Consider the following 15,460-nt stretch of genomic DNA (forward strand, 5'->3'; position numbering starts at 1 on the left):
CATAGTAAGACAGACAGTCAAAGAGATACATAGGCTGACTGAGTTACACTATTTTCTAAAGATAGAGGCAGCTTTTCTTTATTCAATACTGTCTGTGGACAGCAATATTTATATAAATGTGTCTTAATATACTGCATATATTGTTTGTTTTGGTTTCCTCAGGAGAACCTGAAAGAGACTATCAAAAACCATGAGAATGAAATAAGCAAATTAACTGAAGAAATTACCAGACTGAAAGAAGAAAATGAAAAGTTAACATCAATTATAAAGGACCTTGTTAAAATTAACGTGGATTTCAAAGAAGTCAATGGGTAATCAAATGCTTTTGCTGTTAGACTGCATATTTGTCTTACTATATATGATTTGATATAACCTCATTTGATATATGATACACTCAATTAATTTGAAGATGAGAAATACTTTTTTTGCTGAGGCATGGACAAAGACATCTCACACTCTCCATAGGAGGCTGTGTCAGTTTTGATTATTCTTCTATATTAAAATTAATAATTAATACTCATGTCAAAGTTACATTACAATTAGTTGTAGTTTCTATAGCAATCAGCCTTTTATGGATTATACAGCTACAGTATCTGTCAAGTGCACACTTACTACTGCAAATGATAACGTTTTGTCACCGAATGATCATTCATTTTGGCATTCTGTAAGTGAACCACTGCAAACTATGGAGTTCATCTAACAAATGTATTGATTTTCTTTGAAGAGGGCTGATCTGTCTTCATTCCTAGTAAGAATATTTCACCGGCTTTGTTTTAGTCCCTATATAAATCTATGATCACCTCACATCAGCATTCCATCAAACCTAGACTGTTGCATGAGACTTCCATATAAAGTTATCATTCCTGGGAATGTTATATAGTATGTTTTCCCACTTTTGTTTTTCACATTACATTTTAATGTAAGAGTTATTTTTCCTGTGTAGAAAATTGTGCTCAGACCATTTGTATTTTTTCTCCAGAGATTATCAATAAAAACATCATTAAAATCTTTGATTTGGGAAGGCTATTGTATAATTAATTGCGTGTGTGTGTGTGTGTGTGTGTGTGTGTGTGTGTGTGTGTGTGTGTGTGTAAAATCAACATAAAAATAGTTGACAAAGACAAAAGGAGGTCTAAAATATACAGTTCTACAAAATCAAGCGAAGGTTATATGCTTTTTCCCCACTGTAATGCAACATCAGACTTGGTATATTTAATTAGTAGGGAGTTTGCCCCCCCCCCCCACACACACACACACACAAAAACATTGGTTTTGGATGTGTTTAGTTTCTGTTGACCATTTTGGTTTAGGCCCTTTTTGTTGATTATTTTCATGATGACATTATTCACATTAGTCACACAATGCCCCCTGCACCCCCACACCCCCCCGTACATTAAATATACCAACTCCAAGGTCACACTACAGTGGGGGAAAAAGGTAATTTCCTAACCCCACTGTAGTGCGACCTTGGAGTTGGTATATTTAATTTTTTTTGGGGGGGTGGAGCCCCCCCCACTTGGGCATTGCAAGGGGGCTTGTCCCCCCCTGCATAAACATAGTAAACAGTGTCTGGGATGTTATTTCTAGTTGCTTTGCAGTTTTCAATTATTTGAGATTCGATGTTATGAGTTTTCAACAATTTGAGTTTTCGATGATTTGTTCTCGCTGTTTTGAAATTCGATTAAATGAGTTTTTGACGATATGAAGTGAAACCATATATATATATATATATATATATATATATATATATATATATATATATACAGAGAGAGAGAGAGTTGCAGTTTGAAAGCGTAAACACTCGTATAAATGAACTTTTTTCTTTTTTAAAAAAAATTACATACTTGTATGAGTGAATGTTCTTTCAGAAGGAGTTTTTTTTCCCAGAGCATTTTGTATGGGATCACACTGTAGTGAGATAAGAGAATTTGCCCTTACCCTGCTGTTGTATGATCTTGGACTTAGTGTATATAATCAGCAGGGGGGGGTGGAGGAGGACTTTCAAAAAAAATTAAATGTGATGTTGTCCTATCTCGCCCTCATCCTTCACTGGTTGGGTTTGTAACCAATCCTCGATTCTGACTCAGCCATGTACAAAAGGACGAGGTCTTCCACTGGCTCATGGCTGTATTCCTATCCCATCATGCCCTAGAAGAGCACTCCAAATCTCGTTTGCCACTAACAAGATCGGGTGCTCTCCATTTTGGCTCTGTCTAAGTCTATATTTTTTCTTCTAATATTTTGAAATAATTGTGTCTTGTAAATTGGATAAAGATTTATAGTATTTAGTATGTAGTTCTTAACTTAGTGTGTTCGATCTGTTGTTGTTGCGACTGACCATCGTTTTCTTCTCTAGGCCATTTTACCTCTTCCCTATCCTTATCATATTCTCTTCTATTTGAAATAAGCTTGTTTAAGTTAGAGAGCTTTAAAATTTTAATATATATCTGGTTAATCCTTTTCCTTGGGAAGCTCATTTTAGTTAGAGAGCTACCATTGACCCATTTAAATTAGAAGGCCTTCTTCCTTTCCCTACCCTTTCTCTCAGTAGGCAGATTCATTTTATCTGAAAGCTGCCTTCTTTTTTCTATTTAAGTTCCACTGCTTAGGTGTTTGTTGCAAAAAAAAATCATTAATAGTAGTAATTTTTCTTGTTTTTTATTGTTGTTGGTTGCCATTGATATTACGTCTAAGGATCCTAAAGAATCCAACCCATCAGGGTTCAAAAAGTGTGTTAAATGTAATCAGAAATGTCTTTAACATATGATCGCACAGTTTGTGTGTACTGTCTTGGCACAGTCCATCTGCAGGAATCATGTGCCATTTGCCATACATTCAGTAGCAGAGTGTTGCTGGAAAGGAAAAATAATCACACTGCAGTGAGATAAGAGAATTTGCCCTTACCCTGCTGTTGTATGATCTTGGACTTAGTGTATATAATCAGCAGGGGGGGTGGAGGGGGACTTTCAAAAAAAAATAAATGTGATGTTGTCCTATCTCGCCCTCATCCTTCACTGGTTGGGTTAATATTGAGAGGGTTACTAAAGACTGCCTTCACAGAAGCAATTGAAGAGGGTCAGAATATGTTGAAATTACCAAAATCCCTGTATTCCAGAACAGAGAAGTCAGGAAAAAGATATTCTACTTCCTCTACTCATTTGGAGCCAACAAAGAAATTGGCTAAAGAGTCTTCCTTGGACCCGAAGACTGTAGGGCCCAGAAAACCTTCCTCCTTGGCTCCAGTTGTGGTTTTGGTGCTGATGGAATTTCAAATACGGAGCCAGTCCCCAGAACTGGAACCAGTCTCCCCAACCCTGAGAACTACATTGCTCCAATGGGTCAGGGCTCCTACTCCCTCCTCTCAATCATCCAGAAGCTTTTCCAATGATGATGTGGATCATGTGGTGTGGCACCTTTTGAAGACACTGGCACTGGCCAAACTATTGTCAACTACAACCCAGAGGGATATGGAGCCAATGAAGACCACACACCCCCTCCATCGATTCCTCCTCTGATCCAGTCCAGTATCTCGGAGCCAGAGTGTCTGGAACTGGTTGTAGTGGAACCGTCAGACCCGAGACCAGCACTGGTATCTTTGAGCCCAGCTACTGCTCTGACATCCTTGGTACCATCTGAACTCTAGGGGTCTGGGAGCTGATGCTCTCTGGTTAGGTGTGGAAAGGAGAGGAGAGTCAGGTCAGACAGTTGTCTGATCGAAACTTGCCTCTCGGGGCTTTGGCACAGGTAAGTTCAGCTCCTACATTGGTCTCGGAGCCAAACCCCTTGGATTCGGGGATGCCTTCTGGTTCTTCGGAGCCGGGACCTTCCTTGGATCAGGGGCAGGGGGCCTTCAAAGGGATGAGGAGAGTGCTGTCACCACTGACAGCTCCACTCCCAGGTATAGGCATTCTTTCCCCAAAGGCGCCAGTGTCTGTCTTGGTACCATCACATCCACACAGACGTGGAGACCCAAACCCTCAGGATGCTCCATCGGGTGAAGCCCTCTCTTCCGAAACCTCTCCAGAATACCCTCCTGAAGAAGTCCCTTGAAAGAGATTATGCAAGAGGAAGCATTAAGACTCCCCAGAAGAGTCCATCACTTCAGATACGGACCTCGATGAATCGGAAGGGTCCCCATGGTTAACCTCTGAGGATGTCTCCTTCACAGACATCCTAGAAATCCTAAAGCAGAGAGGTGGCTGGAAGTCCATTAACCCTTCTGAGGAGAAGTATGTATACCTGGAGGCTTTCAGGTCTCACCCTTCCACCTCTTGGGTGTCTCCGCCATTTGACAAACTCATGAATGTAGTTAGTCAAAAGACATGGGAGTCTCCAGACTCAGTGACACCTGTTCCTTGGAGGCCAAATAAGTTTATTTCTGTACCTTTGGACAAGGAGTTTCTTACTAAGGGTGTCCCAGTAGATGCTATGGTGGTGGCGTAAGCCACCCAAAAGGAACTTTCAGAGACATCCTTGTCTGTCCATCTACCAAACAAGGAGTCTCATACAATGGACAGATACGGGAAGTGCATGTTCTCTTCAGTGACATTTGCTGAATTATCTGACTCATTTTACAGGGTTGCAGAGAGATCTCCTGAAAGAGCTAGTAGATACTCTACAAGATTCAGTAGCAACTGGGGTTTCAAACAAGGTTTCCTCTAAGCTCTCCACCTTAAACTCTGTGGTTTACTCCTCCATGAGGCTTATTTCTTATGCAGCAGATGGAGCAAGCAGGGCAGTGGGTTCAGGAATTTCCCTGAGGAGACATTCCTGGATGCACTTGTGTGACTTTGCAGAGCCTTTTAAGTCTACCTTTCTTAATGCCACTTCAATGGCTCATCACTCTTCAGACCAAAAGGTAAGGACAAAGTCACCAGGTGCGAGCAAGAAGGAAAAACTCTCTCTGCCATAGGAGTCTATTTTTCACTACCTTCTAGACCGTACCCAAAAGGTCAAAAGAGAGGAAAGATATGGTTCTGAAAATCCCAGAGAGCTTTTTTGGATGCACATGGTGACTCTTTCCTCAGAGGAAGAGGGAGAAGCAGTAATGGGAGATGCCATCCATGTGGCAGAGGGGGTCTGCAAAATCAGGGTGATGGGAATTCACTCCATTGTAGCCCTTTCAGCGCTCCTGAAGGGAGGCCCATCTGTCCATCTCTGGAGGCAGTCAGGAGTCACTTATCTTACTAGCCAGATGCCTGGCTGGAAATAACAAAAGACAAGTGGGTACAAAGCATCATATCCAGAGACTACTCTATACCTTTTTCCTTCCCAATCCCGAACATAAAGAACATCCCAAATGTTCCACCTAGTCAAAGGAAACAGGCAACTCTAGAAATTCAAAAGTTGCTGGACAAAAGACTCATCCAAACAGTCCCCACAGACCAAATAGGATCTGGAGCTTACTCAAGGTTCTTTTTAGTTCCAAAGAAAACAGACGACTGGAGATCCATACTGGATCTCACCAGATTAAACAGATCAGTAAGAAAAGCAAAGTTCCAGATGGTAACACTGCAATCAATATTCTCCTTTCTGGGAAAAGACAATTGGATATGCTCTATAGACCTCCAGGATGCTTACTACCACATACAAAATGGACAAGTAATCCAGGAGTCATCTGCGCTTTCAGCTGGGAGCCAATCATTATCAGTTTTGAGCTCTGCTCTTTGGTCTCACTACAGCCCCCAGAGTGTTCATCAAGTGTATGGCAGTGGTCATGGCTCACTTGACACGTCTATGATTCCAAGTGCTTCCATATCTAGACGACTGGCTCCTAACCACCACCACCACAAGCATCTACTACTAAAAACAAGATACACCACATTACTTCTCTGCTCTCACCTAGGAATCATGATAATTTATGAAAAATGTGCCTTGTTGCCATCTTAACATATCATCTTTACAGGGGCAGATCTAGACACGACAAAGATGATGGCAAAACTTCCTCCAGAAAGAGTTTTAGTTCTGTGACATCAGGTCTTAAACCTTCTTTCCAAGAAAAGAGTACAGGCGAGAGCACTTCTGAAAGCCTTGGGAACTATGGCAGCAGTGATAAACTTAGTTCCATTAGCACTCATGCACATAAGAATTCTGCAGTGGTTACTGTTCACTCAGTGGTCATTGCAGGAACTGCCCACGTCTCACCAAATTCTGATAATAGACTTCCGCAAGCAGGCCTTTTGCTGCTGGCTTCGCTCCACTCACGTGACAGCAGGCCGCTCCTTTGTCCTTCCACAGCCTTTAGCCCCAGTAACTACAGACAATTCCCAGATTGGGGGGGCATTATCTGAGAAAGACAGTCCAAGGCACTTGGCAGGAACATGAGGCCCAGTTACACATCAATATCCTAGAGATGAGAGTAGTGCTTTTGGCATTGTAGGGACTTGAGGACTCTCTTCCACTGGGGACTACTGCAATTCAGACAGACAACATGTCAGTTGTTTGGTACATAAACAAACAAGGAGGAACCATATCCTACCCTCTTTGTCGAGAGGCCTTAAGAGTATGGCAGTGGGCAACCTCCTCCCATCACTTTCTGATAGCAATGCACATCCCAGGGAAATCCAACGTGATAGCAGACAAACTCAGCAGAGTGATTCTAATGCCTCACGAGTGGTCCCTAAAACAGGAAGTAATAGAGATGATTTTCCGCAAATGAGGCCAGCCTTGCTGCAACCTTTTTGCCACATCCATGAATGGCAAATGCAGCAGCTATTTTGCCCTAATCCCCCCTCTGAGGGAGTCACCAAGGGATGCACTTGTACATGATTGGCTCTCGGATTTCCTTTATGTCTTCCCTCCCTTTCCCTTGATACCCAAACTTCTTCAGAAAGCCAGCTCATTGGGAAGCAATCTGATTGTAATAGCCCCATAATGGCCTCATCAAATTTGGTTCCCCTTCCTTTGGCCTCATCACCAGGAGGAGCCGTGGATTCTGGACCCACTTCCAGACCTTCTGACTCATGCATCAGGAGCTCTCCACCCCTCTTTTCAGACCTTTAAATTGATAGCTTTGTTGCTCTGATTCCAAATACAGCCAGGCTTCCTAACCTTTCTCCTTCTGTCAAACATATCTTGATCTCGTCTCATAAGGCTTCAGCTAGAAAGCTTTATATGAGCAAGTGGAAAAGATTTTCTTCCTGGACATTAAGTAATCACATTGATCCCGTTTATGTTCCTATAGGCTCTATTCTTGAATTTCTAACAAAGCTATTTAATGAAGGTTCAGCTGCAGCCACCAGTCAAGTCCAGTTAGCAATGATATCTAATTTACATATAAGCGATTTAGCCCTAAATCTAATGTCTCACAGACTATGCAAAGCCTTCCTGAAGGGCACAACTTTTCTAAGACCACCCATTAAAACCACTCTACCACCATGGGGCCTAAACTTTGTTTTATCCTGTTTGATTCTTCCCCCCTTTGAACTTGAAACATCCTGTGATCTAAAGTTCTTGACATGGAAAACAATTATTTTGATTGCCATCACTTCTGCGAGAAGAGTATCAGAGCTGCAAGCATTATTGATAAAGCCCCCCTACATGCTTTTCCACAAAGACAGAGTATCCCTTCAAATGAACCCATCCTTCCTACCAAAAGTTGCTCACAATATAATTTATATCAGTCCATAGAACTACCAGTGTTCTTTCTCAACTATGGCAACAAGGCAGAATATATGCTACACCAACTACATGTACACAGACAATTATGTTTCTAGTTACATAGGACAAAGGACGTCAGAAAATTTGACCAATTATTTGTTTCATTTTTGTAAGCTAAGAAAGGTGCTTCTGTGTCTAAGATCACACTTTCAGAATGGTTATCAGATTGTATTACCTTTACATACAAATCTAACAACAAAGATCTTCCCCATAAAGTCAAAGGTCACTCTATGAGAGCTATAGCAGCTTCTTCTGCTTTTCTTGCTAGACTACCAATTGATACCATTTGTGCTGCTGCAACATGGGCAAGGCCTCATACCTTTATTACTCATTGCAAAGTGGATTTGGCCTAGAGGAACAGGACCTTCTTTGGGTTCACTGTTCTGAAGAATATTCTCCCATGAGCATTCCAAGAAATATGGTGCTAGTGATGCTGTCTCAACCAGTGAAGAATGAAGGCAAGATAGGACATCACATAAAGAAGTCATGTACTCACCATAGTGCTCCATGTGTGTTGTCATTCTTGCCTTCATTCTTACATTGTACCCTTCTTCCCCAAGCCCTTTGGCTTCTGGAGGACCGAGCAGTCACATTTGGCAAATAATGTTCTCTGACCCTCTTCATTGTTATATAAAGTGTCAAATAGTCCATTGGGAAACTGTTAATATCAGCAAACAAGACCTGGGGAGCTCTCCTAGGGCATGATGGGATAGGGATACAGCCACGAGCCACTGGAAGACCTCAAGCTTTTGTACACGGCCGAGTCAGAATTGACAGAGTAAACATTCGTATGAATGAACTTTTTTCTTTTTTAAAAAAAATTAAATGCTTGTATGAGTGAATGTCCTTTCAGAAGGAGTTTTTTCCCACAGCCTTTTGTGTGAGATCACATTGTAGTGAGGTAAAAGAATTTGCCCTTACCCCGCTGTTGTATGATCTTGTAGTTAGTATATATAATTAGCAGGAGATGTGCGGGGGTGGATGGGGGACTTGCAAAAAAAATTAATTTTAGTTTTTCTTAAATTCACTGTAAAGTGATCACTCTTTTATCATTTGCTCTTATGAAAGTTAAATTTTTCATGAGACATTTACAGATTTATATATATATATATATATATATATATATATATATATATATATATATATACGTATGTTTGTATAGGGTCTAGTGTTCCCCGTCCCAGAACCATGTTGTGTTTAAGTGCCTTTCAGACACATTATGCAGAGTAATCCCTGGTGTCTAATGTTGACCCTGTGTATCAGTAAACTAAAAACTTTTCCCTGGTGGGTAGTGGTTCCTCCCGACACAATGCTGCTGGCTCCGCTCATCAGTATATGGATGTGTGGAAGTATGACAGCCACCCCAACACACACACACACGCACACACACGCACACACACACACACACACACACACACACACACACACACACACACACACACACACAGAGACACACACACACACACACACACACACACACACACACACACACACACACACACACACACACACACACACACACACATGCACACACACACACACACATGCACACACACACACACACACACACACACACACACACACACACACACACACACACACACACACACACACACACTCACACACACACACACACACACACACACACACACCAAATAAAAAACTGTCCCCTCCCCACCTGATTACACTCAGATGCTCTCATCCAGTCACCCATGCACACAGACACACACACACACAAACACACACACACACACACACACACACACACACACACACACACACACACACACACACACACCTAACCTATACCCTCACTAACTCTTCAACGACTATCTCTCAATCAGGCACACACTCACACATACACACACATACCCTTCCCGTAACTCTACCTTGCCACTAAACTCCTCATCACTTGCCTCTACAATGATTTATGAACATGGCCTTTTGGCCATGGTCACAACCACAAGGGGCCAGGGGTGGCCTTGCTAATCTATGCAGTGAAGCAATTCTCCGAATCACTTGGATGCACAGGTGCATTACCGGAGGCAGTTCTGTGAGAAAGTACATAGCTAATTATCATATGAGTCTCCCCCAGACTGCCTCATTGGCATGTAGTACAGCCAAGGAGATAACCACATTATGTACACCTCACAGTAACCTTTATGAATTCAGCTTATGGCCCCTCCACAGACTGTAATAGTCGTGATTCAGATTTTAGTATTTCAGTCATGTACATCCTTCTTTACACCAGTGTATCTGAATAATGTTTACATATTATGCATTGTTTGCCTCAGTCTGTCTGAGCCTTTGGCTGAATAAATTATTATTTTTATCTGAATATGTAGATTATGGCCCTTTTCACATATACTGTTACTCCTCATATTTCTTTGTGACATCTGTTTTTACCATCACATTTCTATTACCTGCTGTGAAAAAGACAGCTGTAATGTTCAGTATTAGATCACTGTTGCAGTAGCCTAAGCTATATGGTTCCTTCATCCTGGCACCAACCAGCTTTTCAATGTTTAAGGGCACCCTCCACAAGCTTTAACTGTGAAGAGTTTGAAAAGAGCTCCTTTAAAAAGGCTAAATGCCAAAAACATTCCAGCGTTCATGCTGCTGAAGTGAGCTACTCTGGTGGACCACATGGAACTGTCAGTCAGCTAGAGAGCATCAAAGTAGGAAAGATAAATCCTCAGTTTGGGAAAAGCTTTAAGTAAATTTATTTTTCTGAAGAACCATGTGTTTTTTTTCTATTAAACCGATTATGTTTCAGACTGTCCCTTCTTATCAGATGAATGCAGTGAGTGTGAATGTTTGTGTGAAGAACTGTGTACTACTTTTTTTTACTTTTCCTACAGATTGTGTAGTTGTTACATTTTAGAGAAAGAACATCGTGTTTGCTAGACAGTCAGTGTTTTTTCTTACCTGATTAACTTCTTTTCACTGCTTTAAAACTTTACTGACTCCTTCATGATTTTCTTTAGTTTTTCTTCCTCAGCTGAATCTATGAAGCAATTACTGGACTCTGAGGTTCTTCCTCCCCTGCCCAAAAGAAGGAGGAAGTTGTCAGGGAATTTTTGGATGTCAGGCCATCCCCAGCTGTCTCTCAGCATCTCGCTCATCTTTTTTCCTTGGTCCCTCTGGTGTAGCACCTACAGCCACTAAAGAATGAGGGACAGACAGGTCCTCTGTGGCTGTAGAGATGCTCTCTATGAGCAATGGAGAACCATTCTTGACTGTCTCTGGGGAAGGGGCTAGTGTTTTACTCAACAGCTGGAAAATGGATCCTGGATCCTAGGTGAATGTGCCTGCTTTGTGTTTGTCCTTTCCTAAGGAATCTCCCAGGAAATGGACAGAAAAAGTAAAAAAAAATGTCCCTTCTCCTAATTCTGTTTTCATGGTCAAGCAAGATTTGTTGGGATTTGCTTGAGAGTTAATTGATTCTTTCTCCTCCTGTTGCCTCTGCAATGAATAAAAGAAAAAGGGTTTCCTCTCACTGACTTAAATACTGTCAGAAGAGTAGGGATGGGAGGGTAAATGTTGAGCTTCAGAATTTTCTTCTCATCCAGGCGATTCTGATTATGAGGGAAGTGTTACCATGGAGTCCTCTCTAGAAGACTTTTCTTTTTCTGAAACTTTATTTCAAATAAAAGGGATTTTACAGTGGGATCAAAATGAAATCCCCATTGCTCAGAAAATGGTTTGAGTTGTTACAGTATGATATTCTCAGATCATCGCTATCCAAGAAATGTATTTTGATCTGTCACATTTGGATATACCCCAATCAACAACTGTTACTCCTATTTTGTATTCTTTAGAAAATATTTTTCTCATAGCTTGCAGCTTTCCTGACAGTCAGCTTCTTGCCTCTAGGAAGTCTAATAGGTTATACAGGGAATCTCAGACTTTCTAATCCTAAAGCAGACCATGCAGTGATTGCCTTATTTGAAACTGCTTCTGCTAAACATATTTGCTAAGGCTAATCTCATTCCTTCTGACAATAATGGTAAAGCTTTGAAAATTTGGGAAGAAACTTTATTCTTATTCTGCCTTAGAAATCAGAATTGTACACTGCCAAGCTCACATGCATTTATATCTTTTCCACTAATATACAGGCTTCTTCTAAAGATCCAGAAGGACTTATCAAAGAGTTTGGTGGTGCCCACCTTTTGACCCAAGCCAGTGCTTTTCCCTTCCAAATCTGCCCAAGGTCATTTACCACATGCTTCACCACAGAGTCAATTTACTCACACAACATGGGGAGTTTTGATGCAGTCAAACCTGAAAACTCAACTGTCTCGATGATAGAGTTTTGATTCCTTTTAGGCACCTTGGTTTTTCTGAGGAAGTACAGCAGGTATTGAAGCAAGGTAAAACACTTGTTCCTCAAAAAAATCATATATGTTTTAAGTGGAAATGATTTTCTATGTGGTGCCATTCCAAGAACCAGGTTCTTTTTAAGGTCAGTTCTTCGTTACTTGTGTCGGTTCCTGTCCTCTGGCCTTTCTTACTCTTCCATAAAGGCTCACTTGTTGGCCATTTTTGCTTGTCTGCCCTTGGATCCCCATTTCTAACCATCCTCAGTCCAAGCAGTTTTTGAAAGGATTTTTTTGCATATCTATGCACCTAAGAAAGAGCGGGCTCCTCCTTGGGATCTTAACTTTCCTCGAAAATCTTACTCTTTTTTTCATTTGAACTAGTTCTTCAAGTTGAACTGAGGTACTTAACCTAAAAAACTGTTTTATTCATTACTTTGACTTCAACTAGGAGACTATCTGAGCTATAGACATTTATGGTAAGCCAACCCTATTTCATTTTCCACAAGGACAGGGTTTCTTTGAGAACTAATTCCTTGTTTATGCCTAAATTGGCCTCAGAATTTACCTTGAGCCGGTCTATTAAGCTTCCTGTCTTTTTTCCTGATCCCAAGAACAATACAGAAAAAAAATCTTCATAATCTGGATGTCTACAGGCAACTCAGATGCTACCTAGACAAAACGCAATCTTTAGGCACAGTGGGTCAGTTGTTTGTCTCCTATGAGGGTATGAGGAAAGGACAACTATGTCAAGCAGACTGTTTCTAGATAGTTGTCATATGCTATTTTCTTTTGCTTTTCTCACCATAGTACGCCACTTCTAGGCAGGATTAGGGCTCATTCCACCATGGTGTTGGCTTTTTCTGTGGTCGATGATCCTCGGCTCTGACTCGGCCATCTTCTATAGCTCGAGAGCTGTTTACTGGCTCGAGGCTACCCCTTATCCCATGATGCCTAGTGCTAGCTACCCAGATCTCGTTTGCCGCTTCAGCTGCGAGGTGTTGTTTTTCTGGCTCAGGCTTGTATTGACTTTATTATAGAACTTTCTGTGAAATAATCTTTTTTCTTAGTGGGTAGTATTAACTTTTAGTTTTATACTTGTTGTGGTAGTTAAGTGTATTTTTTGTAGTCCTCCCTTCCCTCTTAGAACTCGTTTTAATTAGAGAGTTCTTCCCCTCCCCCTCCTTATCCTTTTCTTGTCAGGTTAGCCGTTTAGGTTAGAGGCTTTCCTTATACCTTCTTGTTAGGCTAGCCATTTGAGTTAGAGGCTTCCTAAAAAAAAAAAAAAAAAAAAAACTTTAGTCTGTATTATACTGTACTTTCTGTGTTTTTTCTGTAGACTGTATATTGGTTGTTGTCTTTTTGGTTTCAGGATGTCTAAAGAATCCAAGGTGTCTGGGTTCAAGAAGTGTGACTCATGCTGTCAGAAAATGTCTCTGACAGATGGGCACACTTCTTGCGTCTATTGCTTAGGTGCTGTGCACCTGCAGGACTCTTGTTCTATCTGCCATGCATTTAGTCCAAGAGTTCTGCAGGAGCGTAAAAATAAGCTTATTCTTAGGGGCCTTTTAAAGCCCCAGGATTCACCGGCCAAGACTCAGCCTGTGAAATCCCCAAAATCATCCAAATCATCGGCTCCAAGTGTGGAGCCATCTTTGGTTCAGACTCTACCTGCTACTTGGGTTCTGGCTGGAACTGATAAGAATGTCTCCCCATCGGCTCCATCAGGAACTTCGGAGCCGTCGCGGAACCACAAGAAGCTGAGGTCACCCTCTCTGGAATTGATTCATTCAGCTCCTCAGTCTCCCCTGCTTCAGAGTGAGTGCAGTCACAGATCCTCTCACTCCTCTTGATCCTCTAGGCTCTCGGATCACGACGTGGAGAGAGTGGTCAGTAGGTTGCTTAAGTCTCAGGCAATTGCCAAGATGATGTCCAGCCCTCCTCAACAGGTGTCAGCTCCATCCACTTCTATCGATGTTCCTCCTCTTACTCCATTGAGCTCGGAGCCGGAGTTTGTTGGGGTTAGAGTAGTGGAACCGTCAGCTCCGATAACTCTTTCGCCTTTGGTTCTGTCATCGGCTCCGATTCCCTCGATGGTACTGTCCATCGAGGGATCTGGGTGCCAGGGCTCCCTCATCGGCTCTGAGGGGGCGAGTGGCATCAGACCCTTGTTCGACCCCGTTCTCCCTCTCGGAGCTTCGGCTCAGGTGAGCTCAGCTCCTACATCGGCCTCGGAGCTGTCTCCCTTGGTGCAGAGGATTATGGTTTCCTCGGAACTGGAGCCTTCTCTGCATCGTGGCAGGGACACCTTCGATGTCATGAGGAGTGTGCTGGCCACTGAGTCAGCTCCACTATCGACCCCATTGTCTTCGCCCCTTATAGTGCCTGTGCTAACCTCTGCTCCTCCTTCAGACCCCAAGCGTGGGGAACCTGCAATCCACGGCACCCCAGTGAGTGTTTCCTCTTCTTCTGAGGCCTCCCCTGATCATTCAGAGGAGCCCCCTGGTAAGAAGAAGTGCAAGAGGAAGCACATTGACTCCCCTGAGTCTGTCACTTCTGATACAGACTTAGATGACTCAGAGGGGTCCCCGAGATCCCCCTCTGAAGATGTTTCCTTTTCAGACATCCTCGAAATGCTTAAGCAGTGGGGGAACTTGAATCCCTTAGCCCCTACCGAGGATCAGTCTGTATTCCTGGATGCGTTCGGTTCCTGACCTTCCACCTCCTGGGTTTCTCCTTCTTTCGATCCACTTATGTCAGTGGTGGCAAAAAGGCTTGGTCAGCCCCAGATACAGTGGAACCAACCCCAAGGAGACCTGGAAAGTTTATCACTGTACCCCATGATAAGCAGTTCCTTACCAAAGGTGTTCCGGTGGATGCCATGGTGATAGCAGCAGCCACAAAAAAGTAGTTAGCGGAAACTTCTTTGTCTGTTCATCCTCCTAACAAGGAGTCTAGGACTATGGACAGATATGGGAAGCGAATATTTGCTTCAGCGACCTTTTCTATGAGGTTACTGAACTACTTATGCCGTTTTACCCGGCTTCGGAGGGATCTTCTTAAAGAGCTCGGAGATACCCTTCAAGATCCATCAGCTTAGGGGGCTCAAGCTAAAGTGGCTTCCCAGCTGGTGGCCCTTAATTCTGTAGTCAACTCCTCCATGAGGCTCATTTCCTATGCAGCCGATGGTGAGAGTAGAGCCGCAGGTATGGGTGTGGCCCTGAGGAGACATGCCTGGATGCGGCTGTGTAATTTTGTGGAACCCTTTAGAACATCATTCACCAACACCCCCTTTGATGGTTCCTTTCTTTTTGGGCCACAGGTGAAAGACACTTTGACTAGGTGTGAGCAAGAAGGCAAGACTCTCTCTGCTGTGGGAGTCCATTTTTCCTCTCCTTCCAGACCATACCCCAAGGGTCAGAAGAGTGGTAAAATGTGGTTCTGAAAATCCCAGGGAGCCTCGCCTGACACACGTAGCGATT

At 42.6% G+C, this 15,460-nt stretch overlaps 1 protein-coding gene across 1 annotated transcript in view; it reads left to right on the plus strand.

The window, feature by feature from the left end:
• LOC122804061 overlaps positions 1 to 15,460 on the plus strand; it is a 206,878-nt gene that overhangs the window by 155,221 nt on the left and 36,197 nt on the right. The window contains exon 4 of the mRNA XM_044073730.1: positions 163 to 311. Within this exon, the coding sequence (XP_043929665.1) occupies positions 163 to 311 (149 nt within the window). The remainder of the gene's footprint in view (positions 1 to 162; positions 312 to 15,460) is intronic.

The sequence above is a fragment of the Protopterus annectens genome, chromosome 6.part0, assembly GCF_019279795.1.
Source record: "Protopterus annectens isolate FY-2018-M chromosome 6.part0, PAN1.0, whole genome shotgun sequence".
NCBI lineage: Eukaryota > Metazoa > Chordata > Ceratodontiformes > Protopteridae > Protopterus > Protopterus annectens.